Source organism: Echeneis naucrates, chromosome 3 (assembly GCF_900963305.1).
Source record: "Echeneis naucrates chromosome 3, fEcheNa1.1, whole genome shotgun sequence".
Lineage (NCBI taxonomy): Eukaryota > Metazoa > Chordata > Actinopteri > Carangiformes > Echeneidae > Echeneis > Echeneis naucrates.
Window position 1 is genome coordinate 10,613,052 of NC_042513.1, and position 23,156 is coordinate 10,636,207.

General features: G+C 40.2%; 2 protein-coding genes across 8 annotated transcripts; both read right to left on the reverse strand.

Annotated features, from left to right (window-relative positions):
* Positions 1-603: 603 nt before the first annotated feature.
* Positions 604-10,573, reverse strand: LOC115040868 (kinesin-like protein KIF23). 5 transcript variants are annotated; one of them, XM_029497964.1, is made up of 24 exons: positions 10,522-10,573; positions 9,850-9,916; positions 9,390-9,518; positions 9,163-9,268; positions 8,879-9,015; positions 8,679-8,791; positions 8,362-8,535; positions 8,053-8,094; positions 7,533-7,645; positions 7,037-7,158; positions 6,705-6,807; positions 6,504-6,583; positions 6,248-6,367; positions 5,812-5,971; positions 5,495-5,656; positions 5,201-5,367; positions 4,914-5,087; positions 4,124-4,330; positions 3,643-3,969; positions 2,445-2,678; positions 2,157-2,245; positions 1,593-1,653; positions 1,387-1,421; positions 604-1,266 (listed from the first exon to the last, which is right to left on the reverse strand). In XM_029497964.1, exons 1-24 carry the CDS (start codon positions 10,533-10,535, stop codon positions 1,251-1,253), a joined length of 2,952 nt encoding a protein of 983 aa, XP_029353824.1. In that variant the 5' UTR covers positions 10,536-10,573; the 3' UTR covers positions 604-1,250. The 5 variants fall into 5 exon arrangements, with proteins under 5 accessions (XP_029353824.1, XP_029353823.1, XP_029353825.1 ...); XM_029497963.1 differs by having other exon boundaries at positions 5,495-5,659; XM_029497965.1 differs by lacking the exon at positions 8,053-8,094 and having other exon boundaries at positions 5,495-5,659.
* Positions 10,574-11,505: 932 nt separating this feature from the next.
* Positions 11,506-18,755, reverse strand: paqr5b (progestin and adipoQ receptor family member Vb). Of its 3 annotated transcripts, XM_029497902.1 has the most exons (8): positions 18,656-18,755; positions 18,180-18,307; positions 16,509-16,714; positions 15,782-15,908; positions 15,079-15,123; positions 14,436-14,532; positions 13,168-13,312; positions 11,506-12,545 (listed from the first exon to the last, which is right to left on the reverse strand). In XM_029497902.1, the coding sequence occupies exons 1-8, from the start codon at positions 18,707-18,709 to the stop codon at positions 12,283-12,285; spliced, it is 1,065 nt and encodes a 354-aa protein (XP_029353762.1). In that variant the 5' UTR covers positions 18,710-18,755; the 3' UTR covers positions 11,506-12,282. The 3 variants fall into 3 exon arrangements, with proteins under 3 accessions (XP_029353762.1, XP_029353764.1, XP_029353765.1); XM_029497904.1 differs by lacking the exon at positions 15,079-15,123; XM_029497905.1 differs by lacking the exon at positions 18,656-18,755 and having other exon boundaries at positions 18,151-18,278.
* Positions 18,756-23,156: the final 4,401 nt, after the last annotated feature.

Consider the following 23,156-nt stretch of genomic DNA (forward strand, 5'->3'; position numbering starts at 1 on the left):
TAATTCTCATAGCACTTCACTTAATGCATTGAGGAATTTTACACAACCAGAACAAGGGCAAACTCAGTGCAGTTTTTTTTTTTTTTGTTTTTGTTTTGGAGACGAGGAACAGACCTAATGTATGACTACATCATGAAGGTTGGTTTGACATTTCTCACCTGCTGAGAGGCGTAGAGTCAATGAAGTGAGTTTTTGCCCTATAGTAGGGTGGGCCAATGCAGCTTTGACAAAAAGTAGGAAGAAACGTTCCTCAATTGCTGCTTGTTGAGTCAGTCAAAGGGCTCTTGCCATTTGGTTAATAAGAAAATAGGAAGAAGAAGAAGGTGTGTGTGTGTGTGTGTGTGTGTATATATATAAATAAAACTACATATATAAAAACTACAACAAGACCTATGAAATGAATTTCTCCATACTTTTAAATATCATCAGATTTGGGATTCTGGTGAAGGGCTGTGCTGTTTAAACTGGATCATCTTCAAATATGTGGAGAACCTTACAAAAACACAATTAAAACTAAAGCTGTTTAAAAATTAAGAATGATTGAAACTAATTAAATCCTTCCGTGTTTGGATTAAGAAATCATTATAACAACAATTGGTGCTCAAATAAATTTAATGCCACCAAAAAGAGCATATCTCCAGAGCTGTTTCCACAAACAGAAGTAAAAAGCTTCATATTACATATTCATTGGCGTTCTAAGATTGCCTCAGTAAAATCTGCCAAATTTCTCTACATTTACAGCTGAAGCGCAACGACAACTGTATCTTGTGTCTGTTTTCTTACCATCAGCTGTAAACTCAGTGTTATATCTAATAATCCTTAAAAAAATAAGAAGGAGAATGAAAAAACAAACACCAAGCTGTGGCACTAAAGCATTAATCTAAAGCACTAATCTTTGGAAAGCAGTATAAGGCAGTGAAAAGATTAAATAACAAAACTTTCAATGTAAACAAAATATTTATATAGGTCTATTTAATATCTCCATGTCTTTAAGAAGTAATAATTCTAGCATTCCAAAGGGACAAAGCAAAATAACTGAGCAAAATTCAACTGAAATATTCTGCAGTAATAAACAGCTTGTGGCTATGATTCAAAGTATAACTGGGCCATAATTTGTTCATCATGTACAGGATAAAAATGATCTGCCTAAAAGATGCATAGTTCCATATGGTGGTCGCATACATTTGTCCAATAGTAGTGTAACCAGTTCCACGTTGCCAGGTAGAAAAAAGTTCCTTGATATGTACAACTTAAGGCTTCCTGCGTCTGTAAGAAATGAAACAAAATGATAATAAAAAAAAAAAACCCATTCAGATCAGTCATTGTAAAATCCAAGTGAACAGTTTTATAACATGGTAAACCCATAAAACAGTTTTATTTACTTACTTTTGATGGCCGTGGCTTGAACTTGTCACTGGAGCCTAAAGTAGGAAAACGTTGAAAAAATCTGTCAAATTATGACAACTGCACAAACATCCTCAAATTTTCCAGTTCATATTACACACATTGACCGAACTGCTCAATACCTACAGACAAACACAACGAAAAATGTGCCAATCGCATGTTTACATTGGGGGGAGTTAAGCTCTTACTCTGTTTTCGATGTCCTCCACTTGAACTGGTCGTTCTACAGATCCTGACCGCCTCTTGCGACTGAAACAAAAAGGCATTTCATCAGCTGTAAAAACATATGAAGGGAGCTCTATACTTTATTTGGATCACCTTTTTGAAGAATTTACTTTAAAAATCATTCTTTAACATATAAATCCTCAAAATTATCGTCACATGCACATCCAAATATTACACTATAAATTTATGTACTGTTTAAGTGAATCTATATGATAATCTGTTGAAATGTTGAAATCTACTTCAATTTGACTCTCACTAGCTAGACTTAGTGATTACTACTTAGAAGTCTAGCTTTCTAAGAGAAGGGAGAAAAAAAAAAAACTTTCCTTTTCTGTATTTAAGTAAATTTTTGCTGAATGAGTTGTGTAAACACAACAATGTAAATGTACATTGCTTTTGACTACATTTTTACTTAGAGTTGATCATTACATGATACTGATGCTATTTTGGGCAACTGAATGACAGAATGTCACATTGCTCTGTACACACAGAGGTAACATCCTGTGGTAGTTGAAGTTATACTGTACCTTGGAGCTGTTGGGCATTCTTGTTTTAGTGTCTCAATATCAGTAAACTGCACAGCTTGTCCTCCACCTCTGGTCTTAAAAACATTACCCTGTGGGTAGGTTTTAAAAAAGAGCTCAAATGTTGAACAGAGAATAAAGAGGAAATGTGTATAAACGATGAGAAATGGGAGCAGTGTCCCATTGTTATCGAGCAACGGGAATAGCGCGAAATTAACTCAAAGTCAAATCAAATTCATGCAAAATATAAATTAATCAGAAACGACAAATTAGGCAATTGTGTAGTTTTACCTTGATCAGTTTTGTCTCGATCTCCCCATCAGAGGCAAGCTCTTGATGTCTAAGTACATACTTGTGGCATTTAGACAGAGCTTTCTCGTTAGGGGTCGAAACTTTGATTGCATTGGGTATGATTGGCTGCATGACAGTGTCTAGGTCCAAATTAGAAGTTGGTTTGTGGTCTACCCATTTCTCCCCACCCGCAGACTGTGAGCGCCTGTGCATTGGATGAACTGGAGGGGCCGTCTGGTGTTCCCAGTGTGAGAAAGACAAACCATAAAGTTAATCACGTGACAATTTCAAGTTTGTCAGGGTAAGCAGTGAAAATTGAGAAAATGGAGGGTGTTATTGTTAGCAAAGGATAATGATTGTATTACTGAAAGATAATGGAAACTCAAATCACAATCCAATGAAAATACTTTGCATTGAAAAAAGCCCAGTGGAGTCAAAAACAGTAGGCATGCAAAGCAGCACAAAAACAGAATCCAAATGGGTCAACAAATGCAAAGCCACATGCAAAAACTTCTACTTTTAATGAAGGGTTTGCAATTACTTTACATCTCTGTAAAGAATTGAAACATGTTAATATTTAGTTGAGTCGGTTGGTATCTGTGTGTGTGGTCATGCTATTTCACATCCAAGTATGCACGAAAACACCTCAATGTGATTTTGGATTTTGACACCAGAGGTGTACTGAGATGTTTTCTGAAGCAGAGCGGATCCAAAACTATTAGAATACTACATCAAATCACTCAATACAACGACAGATGTATGCACGTTTTTGTTCAATTTTTTATGAATTCTTCAATAAATAAATATTGAACTTTCCACATCAACTCTTTCAAGAGCAGCAGCAACTGTAGCATTGCTTCTATGCGGTAAAAGTGGTTTTGTGCGTTTGTTTTAGTGGCAAGGATGCTTTCCTCAGATGTATGACTGAAATGTATGGTACAGTTAAAGGAAAAAGGAAAAGGCAATAGGCAGCAGAAAGAACTACAAGCATGATATCAACCACTCAAAGCTTAGATGCAAGTCTAGGATTACTAGCTCACCGACCAAAACAGATGGAGTAGTTCTACCTGATGCATTTTGAAACAAACAGACTTACAAGGCAAAGTTCTACTCTACAGCACAGCTACAGGCTCACAGAGAACAGCAACATATCCTTAAAACCATCTATCTTCTAACACACACATACACACACACTGACCCTTGTGCCTGCCTCTAGGTCTAGCCCATTGGCAAGAGTTGTAGGAGCCTCAGTGCCTGGAGCCAAGCGGTGGCCTCTCCTGCGACCCACACTGCTGGTGCTGTGACAGGGGGCAGGAGTCCTGCTCCTGTACTGGGGAGTGCCAGTGTATCTAGCCTCGCTGTTTGAGTCTACTGGGAATTTCTGCTCCCAATCAGAGATGCAGGAAGCCACTGAACGGTAAGATGAGGAGGAGGTAGAGGGGGTGGTGGAAGAATTGGTGGGGTAAAGGTCCTGAAGAGCCCTAACATTGACCTGATTTTGGTGAAAGGGAGTTTGGCACAAGTCCTGAAAGTGATGAGGGAATGGGGCCAAGCATTGTGATTGTTAGCAGTAATCACTTGAATTAGTTCCATGCAAAACTTCCACATGAAATTCCGTTTCACAAAAGAATTATGAAGCACACACAGATGAAACAGGGGATAAGAGGTAAATAACTCACAGGAATGGGTGAAGGTGAGGCAGACCTCTTCTGTGGCATGTTGCGGTCTCGCTCCCTAGAGGGTCTCTCAGGCTTGTCTAGGTGCTCAGTAATGCAGCCACCACCGGTGCTGCTCTCTGTCACAATGGCCTTGAGTTGCTTCAACTTTTCATCCTTCACCCACAATTTGTTTTGCATCTCCAGTTGCTTGGCATTTACTCGCCTCTCCTAATGACAAAAGCCCCAGTAAATGACTGGTAGGTTGAATTTCAGCCAGTATAGCGCCTGCCCTTCAGATCCAGTATTTGAACTGTACTTTGTCTTGTGCCTCAAGCCTCCAACAGGTGGAAGAGGCTTGAGGAACAGGATAAGGATTGTTTTTTCTCTTTTTTTTTGCTCTTTCAAAGATTAATTTCAAAAAATCTGTCAAAAGCATTTTCTGAGTTGAAATCTTAATTTTGCTAATTTACCATTAGTTAACATCTCTATAGCTAAGAAGATAAATGGATAATTATGCTGATTGAAAAAGGCACAATTATCACCCGTTATGTGCTATACCCAGTATTTTCCAAACCATGCTTGAGTGACTATTTAGACTGAAGTTGATCAGAATTTTAAAACATCAGTCATCGCATTTGCTTTAAGCACAGGCCATTAATTACCGTTCTTACAAAATGGTGGGAGGAAAATAAATCATGGCATTTACTTTTTTGATCTGAAATGGCAAGCGACTACAGGCTACAGAGTATGTGTGAAAGCCCTTGATGTATCACTCAAATGGCACCAGCCTTCTGTTAATCATGCCACTTACACACTCCTTCTCCCACTTGAGTTTGGTGTCTGTCACCATGCCCTGCATCCGCTGCTCCATGCGCCTCTTGTCTGAAAGCTCTCTCTGTAGCCTCTGTTCACGGGTCTCCAGTTCCTGCTGAAGTGAACGTTTGTCCTGCTCATACATATCTGTTGTCTTTTGCAAGATATCGACCTGAAGATGAATATTGGAAGCAGAAAACGTGACATATTTTATTCAAGCATCTGCTTAAAACCTTCCAAGCCAATCAAAGAATAGGGAACAAGAGTAAGCAAAGGAGAGCATACCTTGTATTCCAGCGTTTTGGATTTTTTCTCTAATCGTTCTATCTCTGCCCTCTGGTTCATAATAACTTTGTCTTTCTGGTTGAGTTTGCTTTGTTGATCATGCAGATGAGTCTCCTTTGCATTGAGCTGCCCATCAAACTGCTCAAACATGGACTTCAGTGTACTGGCTGTTGAAAAAAAGCACAGGAATAAGGTTAGAGTCATTAAATATTTGAAATGTTTCAAACTTCATCCTTCATTAGTTAAATAAATCAACAAAGAAGCCTTTATGTCATGTTAAAAGGGGCCATGTACCAGTTTTGTGGAATTGCTCCACCATCATCTGACGGATACGATGCCTCTGTTCCAATGCCTCAATCAGACGAGGGAGTGTCTGATCATCAGCTGGGTCCACCAGCTCACAAGGAGGCAGGGCTGGGAGGCTTTCTGTGAGCTGTGTGACCAGAACTGGGTCATCTCCTGCTTGACACACAAAAATATTTTCACCTTTTCAGATACTATTTTCAGTTTGTGTGGAAATAGCAACAAAATGTATAGAACAGATAAAAGCTGCAGACATGCAAGAGTAAAACATTAAATAAGACATTGGTAAAAACTTGAGGAAAATGTACCAGCATTAATGGGACCCCCACGTTCTGCCAGGCGACGTGATAACTCCTCTTTGAAGGCCTGGTTTCTGTGCCTACGTCCAGCAGCAAGGCCACAAATTGGCCGGTCAACTGGTCGTGCAACCTCCACCTCCTGGGTCATCTCAGCAAAACGCATCACCAACTACAGCCAGATGGTGAAACCGTATTTGAAAGTGATTTATTTATGTTATGGAACTAGGCTGAGAAAATATTATTTTGGGAGGCACTACAAGCAGCACAACCATGAAGTGCATGTTTAACAACATTTCAAATCTTCGTCTGTTAGTGGCAAACCAGCCAGCAGATGCCATGATGCATTTGCAAGTACATACAAATTATCAAGATGTGGATGCTGTTGAGATTGAAGAGATAACATTCTACATTGAGATCATTCTGAAAAAGAAATCCAATGTCTTACCATTGTTTCTTCATAATCATCAGCCTTTGGGTTGACACATACAATCATCCTGACTTTCCCCTCTCCATCAAAGTAGTTTTTGAACAGATGAGTAACTTTAGAGTCCCTGTATGGCACCATCTAGAAGAAGAAAAAAAAAAAAGGCTCTGTGAAACAAACTACTGTAAAATTACCAGCAGTAAAAATTAGGATGGATTTTTCTCCACGTAGAAATAGATAGATAGAATAGAATAGATAGAGATGATAATATATCAACCTTATTGGTTCCACACATCTGGTTTTCACGCAGGACTTCCATACACGTGCGTAATGTCATCAAAGACTGGTTAATATTACCTGCAGATGAGCCATCAAAGAAGTTTTGGGTCAATCACTACAACTAAATACAATGAAGTAGCTTCACAAAGTTTGTGGGCAAAGGGAAAACTGCAAAGCCCACAGGAAGAAATCAACTGACCTGCTTCCCTAAGACGACTTCCCTCTGCTTTGGTTCTGCTGGTGCGCTCACTGCCGGCCAGGTCAACCAGACACAGCTGGCTCACGCTCACCTGGTTTTTGTCCTGTATTTCAACAACACACCGCTGGCATCAGGAAAGGTCAGATGACGTGTTCTTTTCGTTATTTGGCCAATTCTTTGCTACACTGTGATTAGCGTCATGTGTAAAACTGACAAAAACATAATAATAATAATAATAATAATAATAAATTGTTGCTTATAGTAAAACTATTTTTACATTTCCCACAAAGGTGAAGATCCTTTCAATATGTAAATGTAGAGCTGCAAGTCACCTGCAGAATGTGATCACCATCAGCATCTAGTGGTGCCTGTGCCAGCTTTACTGTGAAAACACTGTGGGAACGACTGGATTCCCGGTTAAGTTGAGTGTTGGCTATCCTCCTTTTCTTTTGTCCTGGGAGAGTGGATCATTAATATTTTCGGATATTAACAACAGCAGTAAGAGCAGAGTTCAAATAGGTTTGTCCAATTGGAACAATTAATAAAATGTAGCTCAAAATTACTCTTATGTGTTAGCTCTGCATGTACATTGTAACAAAGGAAAATCCTGCCAGCCTCCTTATATCTGATAGAGAAGTTTGGTAAAACTACAATGACTATTTTCTCTAAGTATTTTGATGGCTTCCACAAAATTTCCTGCACATTTTAAAATGTCAAACACCTTGTTGTGTGCCAAAGCATGTAATGTAATGGCCGATCTGCATGTTAGAGGAACACATTAAATATATTATAATGGAACTTGGAGGGAAAGTTATTTTTACCACTCACCCCTCCAAAAAACTTCAAAAGCCTCTTCTGTGGATTTCACTTCTACCTCTGTGCAGCCAGCAACATACATGTTATGATTTTGATCTTCGCGGAGAATCTTGGATTGAGGTGGTCTGAAACAAGTTAATCAAAGGAATGAACAACATACAAACAACTGCGTAGCAATGTGATGTGTTGCCTCAGTTAGACAAGCAGCCAAAAGTAAAATGAAAAAAATACTTCATGTTAGTGCACACACACAAAAAAAAAAAAAAATTATCACAACTCAGACACCTAAAACAGCTATAGGGGTTCAGCACACAAGCTTAAGCCATCCAGGGATGCTTTTGTCTCAGCATTAACACGAAGAGCAGGGAATCAATCTTAAAGACAACAGCCACTAAAATGACACAGCACTAGTAAGCTACACTTGTGCTATATTTATCGCTGGGATTAATGGGATGGAAACACACTGATAACAGCCAGGTTATGACTATTATTAACAAAGTTTCAGTGCAGCATTCTTTAACTGGCCACATACATGAACTCATTGTTCCGTATAAGCGGGCCTCCACCAAGCCACCTAACAAAAAACACAGGTGTTTTAAGTGAATCTTGTCAACAGAGAACCACAGTGCAAAAAATTATGTACACCAAACACACACGGCTCTGCATAAAATTGTCACACAAATAGCTTAGTTAGGAACTGGAAGTGGCCCATCTTGTAAAGTTATGCAAAATTCCTGGATCCTTTAACTAGTTTAAACAGAGAGAAATGGGCTTTTCCTCTGGTTTATACTTAATCCCTCCAAAAACACATACACTGATGTGAAATCTGTGAGTCTCTTACTTTGGTCTGATTGGATCAAATGGAGCTTCTTCAAGGAGATCATAAATATAGTTGTTGTAGATCTCAATGTAGGAAACAAAGACGCTATAACAACAATCTTCATCCACATTCCCAGATTTACAAGCCTCCTCTGCGCTGATCATGTCTGCAAATTCTGGATCAGCTACTTTCTGTCTAAAAGAAAGAAACCCCCCAAAGAAGACAACATATTAAAACAGCATTTAAAAACAAGTCTTTATTCAGTTTCCCTAAACACCATAAATTATCACAAAGTGAAGAGGGGAAAAGAGAAAGAGAGGGTGGGAAAAAAAACCTACCTGGAGGATGGGGTTTTTGGCACTGATGGCTGACTGTCTCGCTTCTGTCTCTCAAGGAGAGCGTCAACTTGACTCTGAATCTCCATCCCATTTTTGTCATCCGGTTTAAACACCTGATGAAGAATTCAACAATTTCATCTAAATGGACAATCCCTCTTCTTAAAACAACTTTGCAAACGACAAGTGAATGAAACACATACATATCTTTTTGCCTGAAAGGGACCAATGCTATTGAAGAGCATCCCTAAAGAACGAGGAAGGAGACCACCTTCCCCAGGTGAGCCAGTCATTGTGAAGGTCTTCCCGCTTCCAGTGACACCATATGTAAAGAGCAGACCTATGTACATTGAACCAAAGAAGGTTGTTATTTTGTGTTATTCGTCTTGAAAGAAGCCAACTTTTAATACTTATGGGGATTTTGATAGAATTCTGAGATTAATCTGGTCTAGAAATTATTTCACAAATATAACAGACATCAACCTACCATTCTTACACTGAATGAGGTCATCTACTAGTGGCCTGGAAACATCCTCAAACAGCTCCATTTGGGTGGTATTAATACCAAATACTTTTTTAAAGGAGTACTGTGTCTATGGTTGTACCAGAAAAAGAAGAGTCAATAAACAGTGGCATTCAACAGAAAACGGAAAACAGCAGCTATTGTTATCATGAATTAAAACAAGTTAGCGTCAAGGGAGACAGAAAGTTTACCTCTTTGTATTCCCCATTGCGGTTGGCTTTAAGGCCATCAGGAGCATGGATCTGGATAGTAGAGCTGCTAATCATCTCAACACAGCAGTCTTCATCTTCTGCTCCAAGCGGTCGTATACGACAGTATACCTAAATTAAGAAGAAAAAATATATTCTTGAGTAAATTCCAGCTCTAATTTTTTTAATCACTCAAAATACAGGTATTCAGATAAAGGAACCCAATTTTCTTGCCATATCTTTAAGGCTCTATAAGCCGACAATGTCAGTCACTAATTCTGTAGTAGACAAACTTCAAAAAGCATCATGTTCTGATTTCATAGAGCATCTGGGAGAGTCTCTAGATTAGTGCAACATAAATTGAGCTTTTGGAAAATGGTGCTACATTTTTTTTTTTTTTTACTGCAACTTTGATGTGAGCCTGTTTTTAACTGGATTAAACCAGTCAGCGGTGCTCACTTACCCCAACAGGATCTTTCTCGATGTTGGATGCCTTCTTTGGCCCAGGCCTCCGAGGAGTCTTGCCTTTGCTGTTAGTGATGAAGCAATACAGACTCAATGTCAAGCACAAAAGATGCTGAAGGGAAGTTGTTGCTTTGGTAGTTAATCATCCAGATTAAGCCTCTTACAGACACCCGAGGGGCCTGATAAACCTCTCATATAGGAAAAACTACAAAACGCACAGCTACACACAGATGAGGTGAAAAGGAGTCAAAAACGCTACAAAGCAATCGCAACATGAGGCGAACAAATTAGCAGATACAAAAGAGTACAAACACGACAACAGACAGAAAACAAACAAAGAACTATATTAACTCTGTCCTGTGGAGTTTGTGGCGCCTTTGTGTGTGTGTGTGTGTGTGTGTGTGTGTGTGTGTGTGTGTGTGTGTGTGTTTTAAGCCCGTGGTTTGACTGAGATGAGAGTTTAACTGAAAAGTTCAAACACCGACGGAGCGGTCAGTCCACTGGGCTCAGTTAGCCGCCAAAGCTAACTGCCACGGAGCTAACATAACCGGAACTGTGCTAACTAACTGGAGAGTAACGAGTAAAAAGGCCATATTCTTTTTTTCTGGATAATATTTTGATGCAGACTGACGTTCGTTTATTGAGCTCAGTAACACATGACAGTACTCACCCCGGTCTCTGCATGGTTGTGGAGCAAGTCTCTCTCCAGCCTCTCAGTCCGCTTCTTCTCGATTTGAAAAATTCCCTGGTGAAACGTCATCCGACACGCACATATTACAGCCAATCAGAATACTCAAAAGGCGGATGTTCCGTCTCTTGTACTTCCGCTTTCTCTTCTTCCTCCTTTCATTTTAATGGCGGTTATTAGCCATAGTTAGAGCGCCTTACTGCCGCCTGCTGCCCAGCGGTATTAAATGCTCATTTAAAAATTCATGTCTTTGTTCATCCAATTTGTCAATCATTGAGATTTAACGGATGAAAACTCTTCGGATATGTTTTGGGGACTAATATAACGAGCTATTCCCTGACCTCTCAGATAGAGCACACTCGGGCTTTTATTTATCAGTGTCTCTTTTGATTTTCACCAATTTTAATATATATCTGACCATCCGGTATGAGCAGGTTTTTGTTTTGTTATTTTTTTGGTGGGGTGCTTTTTTAAAGATAAACAACATACATATTCTACAACATAAACAACAGTAAACAAGATGTAAGCAAGTGAATGGTACAGGATAGTAAACATGCATAGACAAGGCTGCAAAATTATGATTTGGTTCAGTCTCTGTGATGTAAGAAGTGGCCAAAGATTCAAAGTTCAATCCTCAGAAATTATACAGATTAGTATGTGATCAAAGTATGTGAGTCAGAGTTGCTGGAGAAAATTTACATATGCCGCAAGCAGGATCTACATTTGAAAATGCTTCTTTTTGAGATTTGTTAAATAAACATGACGGACAGTCTTAAATGTCAGGGGACGTTGTCTTCTACAGGAATTTGATTCATCCATATCCACTTGTTCAAATATTTTTTTCCAAGCTGATTCAAAAGTACAGGGTCCAAATCGATCTCCCCTTGTGAATTCAACATACCCAATAATTTTCTTTGTTTTCTTTGTGTGTAAGAGAGAGCGTAAGAATGACACAATTAGTTTGGTGTATGGTTTATTTGAAAAAAATATATAAATGAGTAGCATTATACTTAAATACTTTTTTTTTTAAAGGAAAATGCAACATGATCCAGTGAGGCAAAAACATCAATCATGGAAAAGAAAACGACTCTAGTACTGAAAACATCCATTCCGTCTAACATCATTCATTATCAGTAACTATATTGCTGGCAGCTCAAAGCTACACGATCATGTTCCCTTTGTCATTACTGCCCCTTTTATGTCGCTGTGTTCTGTGTGTGACTGTCACATAGCTTTTAGGCTCTACAAGTCATAAGGCTGCAGGAACACAAACAGTATAAATATGAAAAATACAGTGTTTAACTACAGCAATGCAGTTTTAAGAGACATTCATTCATTTTTAATTTAACATAGTTTAAATATAGTAGTGTGGTGTTTTGTTCATGATGTCGCTAACCTGCTTAGCTACATTAGTAGCTTTTTATTGGAACAAGTTTCCTGAGAAACATTAGGATGAATTACATATTAAGGTAAAAAACAAAAAACATTATGTTGATGTTGCGTATTTCTGCAAATGATGTCCTGATTTTCAACTTTCCCCTACATTTGTCATCACAATGGTGTTTAAAGACAAATACCACCAAATGTTTACTGCAGACAACAATTTATCATTTGTTTGAACATTACATCAGCTCGGCTCAGGAGTGGTTTTTACAAGGTTTTTAAATAAACCATAATGACCTCCTGACATTCGTCTGTGGCACCAACTGGGAATCTCTCAGCCGTTACTTATGATTTGAGTATTTAGTAGAAGGTTTTCTTTGGATTTTTAACACGTTTCTTTTCTCGGCTGACTGCTGAAGAGAGGAGCGGTAGGCTGTAGAGGATGATAATACTCAAATTCACCACCAAACAAAGCAGAGCTACACCCACTGAGTTGGAAAATGTGACCGGAATGGAGTGTTGAATGAGCCAGGGTCGTCTTGTCACCATGTCCTGTTCAATGGCCTTCATTTGGAAGTGTGTGCCAAGGATGCCACACACGTGAAAGAGTTGGTGGCTGTGACCTGTGGAGGGAGCAGTCGAGTCATGTTTGACCTGAACAAATTGTGAGCCCAGGGCTTTACAAGTGAGCAAATAATTCACAGTGCCTACTGATTTCACAAGAATTAAAAATGGTTACACATTTGCTCAATATTTAACAATGCGTTAAACGTTAAACAAATGTTGGCACGACTAAAAATCTACTTTCTTTGTAAGTGTAAGTAATAGACTAAAACACATAAAGGGCTTCACAAAAGACTTTGTTTCTTACATATTAAAAATTGGGAAATTATCCAAGGAACAGAAAAAAGAAAACCAAAAATGGATTGTCAAAAACTGAAAGCCAGCACAAACAAAACATAAACGTAGACATACTGGTGTTTTCACCAGCACTAAAAAAAAAATACAGCTTCCCATATGATAAAAGGATGTTTTTAGAGCTTTGTAACAGGGGCCTGAGGCTGGCAGGCACGACACCGATGCAAGCAACAGGTGTGAAGCTAAACTGTAAACTCCAACAGCACAACCAAAACAATGAGGCTAAGGACATGGAGACACAACATGGGACAGGGGGGAAGCCCTGCGGGCTGCAACAATCACTGCTGCTGACAACGCACATACATCCACTCCTCAAATTACTCTTACCTATGTAGTCAAAGCTGCCAGGAGCCAGGCGCTCAGGCAGATGTGTGGCAAACAGGAAGCCCGTGAGGAAAGCCAAGCTGATGTGATAGCAGTGGAGAATGTTTGTATCATTGTCTGTGCATCCCTCCCCTACACACAAGAACACCTGTGAACGCAGAACACACACAGATGTAGGCGAAACACATAAAATGGAAGTAGGAAACCACTTTTTTCACATTCAGATTTTTCAACAAGGTACGAACGAACAGTCCATGTACAGAGGAAGAGCTGAAACACACAATCCCCATAGTGATTATCTAAACCCTTTATTCATCCTCCTGTACGCAGCAAGTCAGGTCTTAACGCTTTATTTTGTAACTCGCATCCTTCATGGACCTTCAATTTTAACCATGCTTAATGATTTGTTACAGACTACATTGGAAACATTGGCTGTTTGGTTTGTGACCTAAAGATCCAAATTCCTGAACATATTTCACTCCAGTGTTCACACTTTTATATCCAATGACACTTTTACAATTTAGAATGTGTGCTCAAAAAATGTGACTTACATCACATGGCTTTGATTTTTGTAAGGATTTTGGCTATTAATTTTTAATGGCGTTTGTATTATTTAAAGTACTAACTAGGGCATTAACAGAAAAGTCGATTTGTTGACGCCCACTGGGAGGAGTCGACAAGTACCTAAGGACTTCATTGTTTGAATTTTTTGGTAATGTTTTTCTAGTACCAAACCCCGGTCCTCTTTTCCAGTTCACAGGACCTTATAAATGACCAGAGGTGGCAAGTAACGAAGTACAAATACTTAAGTAGTGTACTTAAGTAGATTTTCCAGGTATCTGTACTTTACTTGAGTATTTATTTTTGTGACGACTTTTTACTTCTACTCCCTACATGTATACACAAAAATATATACATCCTAACCACGGGAAGAAGTGTAGTGAGTGAGGGGACGGCAGAGAGAGAACTGAGAACTTGTACTGGAGCAGAAATTATCAAAGGATGTATTGTGTCTCATTAACGGCAAAAATTCATTTTTACTTTTTACTTTTAATTTGAAAGTACATTTCAGAGCCTGTACTTTCTTACTTTTACTTGAGTAAAAGAGTTGAATCAGTACTTCTACTTTTACCAGAGAGTTTTTTTTATACATGTATCTGCACTTCTACTTAAGTACAGAATATGAGTACTTTTGTCACCTCTGGAAATGACAACAGTCACTCCTCTGTGTCTTGAAGCAACAGACGTGATATGCATGTATCTGGCCGTACCCTATAGAAGAGAGGAATGTTGTCAAACAGGCAGGGGTAGGCAAAGGCAACAGCACGAAGACATTTACTGAACTTTGGGCTCTGGGACTCCTGGAATCTGAAATAAAAGACGCAATTTTTCAATTCACAAAATCTTCCTTATGACTGCAGAGAGCTATGTGGAAACATCCTGAATCACTAATGCAATGAACTATATAAGGATTTGTTACATACATGTGGAGTCTTAGCTGGGTGTGTGGAAACAAAAATTGGTCTACTTCACAGAACATTCATATAGGCAGATTGAAAACGGTTTTGTTATGCATGTTGTGCATAACACACTGTTATTTTCTCAGCCAGTTAGTCAGTTTCTTAGTGAACATGTGCTCTCAGGTCGCCTAACCTGCCCAGCTGGATTTACAGAGAGTCACCCACTGTCAGAGCTCCACTGTCACACCCATGCCTTTTTTTTTGTGAGTTTAGTGAGTCAGGCAGCCCAGTGAAGTCCGTGTGAAAGCATGCCAATATTTACAATCATAACCATAAATGTTTAAAGGAGGTAACTGCAGGTCTTTATGACTGTCATTTTACAACACATATTCTGGAGAGAATAGTTGAGGGGAGATTGGCAGAGCAGATTTTTAAGCAAGTGCGCAGTCTTTACCTTTTTATGATGTCGTGACTATATTGTAGAAATGGCAAGCCAAGCCTTAGCAGCAGCGAGAGGCGAGTAAAAGAAGAAGAAGAAGAAGCCAACATTAATTTACCACAAGATGAAAAGAACAAAGCTAACAGTGGTAAATGCTGTAAATGCTGTAAATGCAAGTGGTGGCTCATCACTATTTCTTCTTTAAAGGAAATTGTTGCTGAATAATTCAGATTCTGTTGAAATATAAGCTTCATCACAGTTATATTTCCAGATGGTAAAAGATCACCCAGATTTAAAAAAAAAAAAAAACAAAAAAAAAACTGTACACCCACTGTACACTAAAAGTGTTGTCATTGCTCTCCACGTTGCCACTCTGCATCATTGTCCAAACATCAATGTCGGCCAGAAATAGCTGTTTGTGTATCTTGTATTGAAATTTAAAAAGTTTTACAAACAGTTTCATGTAGCATCATTCCATAACCATTATTTTCTGTTTACATACACAATAAAGGGTTTATGCAGGTGGTATATAAAATAAGTGAGGACACTTCAGATCTACAATCACAACCAAAACAAAACAGTTTTTCCTTAAAAATCACCAGGAATTGGGAAAATTGATGCTTAGTACTATGATTTGTTTACCTGCGTAACAGAAAGAGCTTAGGCTACAGAACAGCTTCAGTGAGAGCTGAGGTGTATCAGATGAATCCCATCATACCTGGAGTAGCAGGCGAGGCTGGTGCAGATGACAGCGTTGAGGACAGCGATGGGAACGTACCACCGATGGAACAAGCTGTTCACCCATTTGTCCGGAAAGACGTACGCTGAGTAGATGACTGCTGACCCTGCAGCACCAGCACACAGACACACCGACAGGGCAAAGTCAGAAACGAAAAACAATTCTCTACACTTTTGTCATTTATAGTATGATTTCACTTCTGATTTAGCTTTTACTTCACATCACACAACACACCACAACACAACGTATCCTGTAACTGCTGCCTCAAAAAGAGAGACAGATGTCGGCACATCACACTCTACATGAAAGCATGATAAAAACCAAGATTTTCGCAGACTGTCTTATTGACTAGGTAATGACTATATGTGTTCATCCAAAGTCTGCATGAAAGTGTCAACATATTGAGCACCAGGCATTTGTTTCCTCTAAAACATTAAATCACAAACACACTTGATTCGGTACGATTTACTCTAAAACAGAAAATGTTTCGCTGAAAGTGTCGTGCATCACAAAATGTCAACAATTTACATTTTTTAAGACAGTGGCTCCTCTTACACAAATACTCTGGTTAGTTACTGACAACTATTAGTTTATGACAACAGTTCACTCACAGCTTTTCGCACTTTGAGAGTTTTGAGCGTGAGGCAGCAGCACCCAAGCCCAAGACATTTCTCATCTGGTTACTAATGAATCAGCGTGCACTTACCCAGGCTGTAGAAACTCAAGGCACCGTAGTCAAAAAAGAAGCAAATGTGGCGCGCCCGCGCTGACATGGTGCTGAAGGTGTGAGCACAGCTTGACGCCAGAGGATAAATACAGCATGAGAGCAGGAAGATGAGCAGAGGCCAGGTGAAGGAGTCCCGCCACACCGTCTGCATCAGCACCACCGTCACCAGCTTCCACAGGAAGTACCTGTGAGAAGGAGCACATCGCATCGAGTTAACTACACCTGACTGGATAGACTTGACTGAACATGACATGGTAACCACCATCTGTCCCACTGTAACAGAATAACTATCCGCGCAGTGACCACCATGATGAGGAAAGTGCACCTGTGTGTGACTGAGCATTTGGTTTCTGATATTTGTACGTCAGGCACCAAATGTGGGTGTGAGCAAACCCACAAATAATGAGTTTTACATTTGCAATTGTCCAAGAATCAACACGTGTTACTTTTCATTGCTGAGCTTCGGCGCTGCTGGTCGGCTCCTCTTTGCCCTGTGGAGAGAGCTCCTACAGTAATAGCCTTTAGGATAAGATAAGCTAGTTCCTATTTACTTCTACCTCTATATTTCATGCAGAGAGTGGTCGCTAAGCAGGAAAGTGTATTTATAAACAACAACAACAACAACAACAAAAATCCTCCCGATTTTTAAAGCAGCCCAAACAAACTGGAATTAGCGAGCCCCTTGCTGCGAAGTGACAGTAAACACTGAGACCATTAGACTGCTCACAGAAAGGAAGAAAGAAAGAAGAAAGTGAACAAATCCACAAAAGTACCAAAATATATAAGAACCTCCTGTCTGTTTTCCAATTCCTTTTCCAAGCAGACTCGGACATATATAAATAAAATGTCAATAAACGTATTCCAAGTCAGACTAAATAGAGCCAAGATATCCAGAATTAACTGAATGTAGATTTTCACACAGATGCCTCACACATTTGTCAGTGACTGTTGGTTGCATAAAAGCTAACACTGTAACACAAAAGGAATCATCTTATCAGGAGCTGTAGTTTGTGTAGTGCAGCCACTGTTTCCACGACTCAGCGCACCTCATTAACAAATCTACATTATTTGTGCCTTTCCGTGTCACTTAGCAGTTAACTAATCGCAGCATCTCATATGAAAGCCTGAGGCGCACTCCGCTCATTAATGGCGGTCCTGTCGGTCTACACTATGCCCCATGACACAAACACCCAAGTGACTTTAGTATACGCTCAACACACATATACAAACACATGCATGCTATCTCAGCGGAGTACTGTATGCAGTCAAACCAACTGGCATCTGACATTTGCAGCAAGACTAGTAACCACCAGCAGCTATGGATTTGACGTCCATGCTATTAAGTTTCAGTGTTTGACACAACAAAAAGAGGAAACACAGAAGACACAATATCACTTTTCTGTGCCTCAGATAAAAAGTGGCCATACTGTGCAGAGATGTACTATAGATGGATGTGGACAGTGAACCTCTGCGTCTTTCCCCTTTTTGAGTCTGTCCTTTCTCTTCTTCGGCTTTTTAGCCTGTCTTCAGCTTAAAACATATGGAGTCCCTTTCTCCTCAGTAAAACACACGAAAGTTGGAGAACGCAAACAGGAATCACACATCCTATCGTATTTCCTACATTTTTATTTTAGCATGTGTCAGCTGTACCAGGTGGGCAGAAAGTGGGTCCAGATGTTGAGCGTCTCGTTGGTCAGCTGGAACAGGCTCAGGACGCAGTCTGTGGCTGAGCTGTAGGGGTGTCGGTACCCAGAGATGATGCTGTCCTCATGGAAAACCTCAACAAAACAAAAAACAAAAAAAACATATTGGTTAGACTGAAGTAAATACTTTGAGAAAGTTGTTTTTCAACCACAGGATGAGACAAACTCCAGAAGACCCGGAAGCCAACAGTGGACAAGTGTCTGTCTGAACCAGGGATCAGGAGGACTAACCGCTCTCTGCCTGATCACCGGCCAGGAAGGAATCAGTGAGGAAGCACGGATTTGAGAGCGCTTTTGTAGAAAACCAATTTAAAGATGTTATTAAAAGAAATGACCATTTATGTCCTCAAACAGGTAGCTTTTCCTAAAATCACACACAGTCCCAAAGTGAACGAAATGTGCACTAAAGATCCATGAACTTACTTTGGGTACTTGATTGATGGTGAAGACTCGCGGTAACCGGATGAGGCTGAGCATGGTTATCAAGGTGCTGCCGGTGCTGTCTGCACGGGAGGCGAACTGAACTGAGGCTGCCGCTGGGTGCGCCTGGGTTTTTTTTATCAAGTTTGTGTTGCCATGCCGGCTCTCACATGGTTCCTCCCCTTCACCTCCTCCCTCTTCAAACCCTCGCCTCCTGTGTTCTCTGAGGAAGTGAGAGGGAATATGTACACACAGGTGTATGCTCACACACATGAGAGCTTGTTGGGCACTACAAAACAATAGTTTTTTGTAAAAGGGAAGACAATGTTTTCGCAGAAAGTGTGCTTACTACCGCAAATTGCATGTTAACATAAGAAAGGTGTTGTTTGCCAAACTCAGGACTTTGTATTCCTGTCACAAAGAGATGAGGGAGAAGCCAGCACAGCAGGTTTTACTGAATAAGTGACATCTTTGTCAGCCTCACGTTTTTTTCATGGATTTGCCACAAGGAGCTCAGCAAGGCTTCTGTGAGGAACCTCGGAACCAGGCCTGACCCCTGACCCCGCACTCAGTGTCAGCCGGAACCAGATGGGGCTCGCCCAGCGAATGGATGGTTTCAGTGGCTCTGTCACAAAAAGTCATCTGACCTCCTTTCAGGCCCGTTTCCTGTTCGTCTTGTGGTGCAACTGCATGTCAGTGTCTGCCCTCAGACTGACGGCACCTGTCACACCCAGGAGTGACTGAACCGCAGCTCCCTGAGGTGATTATGCTGTTTAAACACTACAGAGATAAAACACACGCTAAGGTCAGAGCAGGATTAGGAAATAAACAGGCTACAGATTTTATTTGTGATTTATTCAGTTGTTTTACAGGTAGATCGTTTGTTTGTTTGTTTTTTTGCTTTGGTCACTATATGAGGTGAATACACTGTATTCCTTGAAGCTCAACAAAAAATGTGCAGCTTGCTATTGTTTAAACACAAACAATAAGTTAATGCTTTATCTCAAAACAGCTGATGGAAAACTAAATTTATTCTGGCTTTACATAAGTAAACCTCAGACTGAGGCTTCAATCCACAAACCCATTCAAATTATTCCAAATGTGTTAATTACGTGCATTTTATTAGAATGTTCCTGTGAAATATTTGACTTCTGTCAGCCAGGCTTTTGCTCAAACCACGTCTGCTAATGCACAATGTGGCGCTGTTAGCTACAATCACAACAGCTCAGAGCGATGAACCAACACGTGCTACAGCGAAGCACCTTGGGATCTCATTCAGCTTCAGCTCAGATGAGCAGGATCCAGAGTATCACCGCAGATTTAGAACAAAAAAAATTATATTAATCAATAGATAAACCAGCAGGAGATACAAGCCTGAGTGCAAAACCGGTTTTGTTTGGAATCAGTTCACATGACAAGTTAATGTGTAAGTCAAGAGTTTTAATGGGAACAGTATAAACAAAGTGAAGTGCTGAGCAGGGCAAAGAAAATAAGGCCAGGGAATGAAAACAAATCTATCTGTAGGATTACTGACCACACTGAGAGGAAAAGTCTCTGCTGAGGGGAGAGGAACAGATAATTAGAGCTCTTGGCATCACCTTTATGGTTTCTTTTTTATTTTTGGCGACATATTTAATCAAAACACTTCCTTTAAATGACTCAATACGCAGGTGAAAGAGCAACAAGGGTTTCACTGCCCTGTCTGGCTGCAGGTTTCAGGAAGAATGCTTTGCTGACAGATGTGATAAGGGTGACAAAAGGCGCAGCATGTAGGTCGATTCCAGACAGAAATCATTTGAAAAAGAAGCAGAAAAAAAAGGGAAAAGCACCGGTTTCTGTCTGATTGTCAGTGGAGAGGGATTCAACATCACACCTGACAACTCATCCTATTTACCCAGGATCCCTTGTGCCTTCTGAAAACTGAGCAGGCATGCTCCACAAATCGTAGTGCCTTATTAACCAGAGTCGCCTATAGACAGCGGACAAACACCCCCGTAAGACACTTTGTTTTTAAATTTCCTTCCTCTTTTTCATCCTTTTGTAAAGATGAAGAATAAAAATGGGAGTGGCAGTGATGCCACTATCACTGCAGCATTGATCCTGGTGCTGTCCTGTTTCACCACCACCAGGTGTCAGTGCTTTCAAACAGAAGCTGGACAGGTACTGATCTGAAGCATCAGATATCGATGTTTTCCTTTTAGGCTCTCTGGCTCCTCACACTTGGTTCTCAGATTCCATATATTTTCCTTTATGCTAGTTAATTTACTGTTCAATGACCTTTGGCCACAGAGCTACAATTTTTGGAGACATCACAGGGAATTAAAGATCACGCAGCGCCGCTTGCCTCCTCTGCAATGCAAGCCAAGTTGTGTCTCTGGAATGTTTGTGTAACATCAGCACAACTACTTCTCATATTAAGCATTCATTGAGTCGTTGTTGCTGATGCAAATGTTTTTTTCCTTAATACGGGGCTAACTTTGATTTTGTTTATCTCAGCTGACTGTAGGAAAGTCCAAAGTCTCATAACACATTATTATATTAATCTTACTTTGTGTGCAGTGGAGGAAAATACTGAGGACTTCAAAGGTGTATTTCCCAAGTTCCCAAGGTCATTTGACTGGTGTTACCTTTACAGACAAAACGTGAGATGAGTTTACAAAATCAACTGAGGTGTAGATGTTACTACTGATGCAACATGTGTGTTGTTTTTGCATGCTGCTGAAATACATTGTATTACTACATACATTACAAGTGAAGTCCTGGATAGAAAATATGAGGAAAATAAATGTGCATCACAAATGTAGTAGTGTAGTAATGTAATGTGTAGTATCAAGAAGAAAATTAGATTTTTTTCATTTGAAATGATTGGCAATACGGACAAATCTGAGTTCATAAGGACCAATACTTACAAAAATGATTATTAAGCTTATGCCCACTTTCTATGAGGTCTTTGTGAAAAAGCAGGCAGAGATGTGATTCATGTCTCCTTTGAATGACACTGAGAGCAGGAAGGAGCCATTACACTTGTGAATAACAGCCGCACTACCAAGCACATCAGATCACATTTGTGGCTTTGTTGCAGTAATTATACTTACTTTTCATCACTGAGCACGTATTTGCAACAGAATCGTCAGAGGAGGTGGAGCAGCAGAGTACCACATCAGGTTCCACTCCTGTCAGAGCAGAAATCTGGGGCGGCAGCACTGGACAACTAAAGGCTGGAGGACAGCAGCCTGGCCCGAGGAATCTGGATCCCTGATGAGGCTCACAGATGGTCTGGTCTGAATTTGAAGTCAGTGCCATGAACCCTTGGATACAACCTGACTGAGTCAACAGTCCAGGCCGGTGGTGGGGGTGTAACAGTGTACGGCTTCACTGAGTGTTGGAGTTGACCATGCACAGCAGGTGTGGATCCAGCAGAACACCACAGGCATGTGGTAAAACAGGAGATCGGCAGCATTAAATGTGCATCTGACAAATCTGCACAAACAATGTGATGCAATTGTGTCAACATAAAGCCGAACCTTGGAGGACTGTGAAATCCATGAAGACCGGAGGCTGTTTAGAAAGCAGAGGGAAGCTGTACGAGTTATCAGCATGCTGTTCCCAGTAAAACTGCAATGACATTTTTCGAGCTGAGAATGAAAGTGCCCAGTTTTATTTTGACGAGATTTTCTTGGAATAACTCCATTCAGCCATGGTTTCCCTTCTTTTACATTTGCCATTTTGAAGGAACGACTGTGCTGCTGTGGCGTTCGAGGGACAGATGGGTTTTAGGCTGCACTGCAGCTGCTCGAGGAGTTGGTGCCTCCCTGGTGTTTTGGCTGATGAAGTGTAGTTTGTGTCTCCAAATGAGGAGCATGTGTGGCAGACGCCCTACTGATACATTATTAATAGTTGTCAGACTCCAGGCAGAATTTTCGACTTTGGTTTTCCTTCTATAAATCCCACAGCCGCAGACTTTCCATCTCACCTGTTCGTGGCTGTGTATTTTTTCTCTTTACTCTAGCTCTTACTGCTGCTGGGTCTCCTAATTGTTCTCTTCCAGCACTCCCTACCAAAGTGTGCTAGCTGCATGTGAATGAACAAAAACACAGCAGTTATCAGGTTTGGAGACAGATATAGGAGATTTATTACTTTTTAGTGTAATCACCATTTCTCTGTCTCTGTTGTTGGTTTAGTAGAGAAGATAAATTATACAGAATGTGACATGAAGTAATTTGGGAGACACCGATTCTCTAATGATTTTGAAAAAGCTTCACAGCAGACTGCTCAGGTGAAAGCTGATAACGGAAAAACAGATGAAGGATTTATATTACTCCTTATTAGCCTGTTAAATATATGAAGCAAGCAGCAGCCAGTCCAACAAACTGTCTTTTGCGATAAATGACAGGTGCGTTTTTTAACACTGGAAAGGCTTCTTTTGCTCCCGTCAGCTGAAATAGCCACCGGCTGTAGCCTTAGGTGTATATTTAATGGACAGGTGAGAGAGAGGTATTGATTT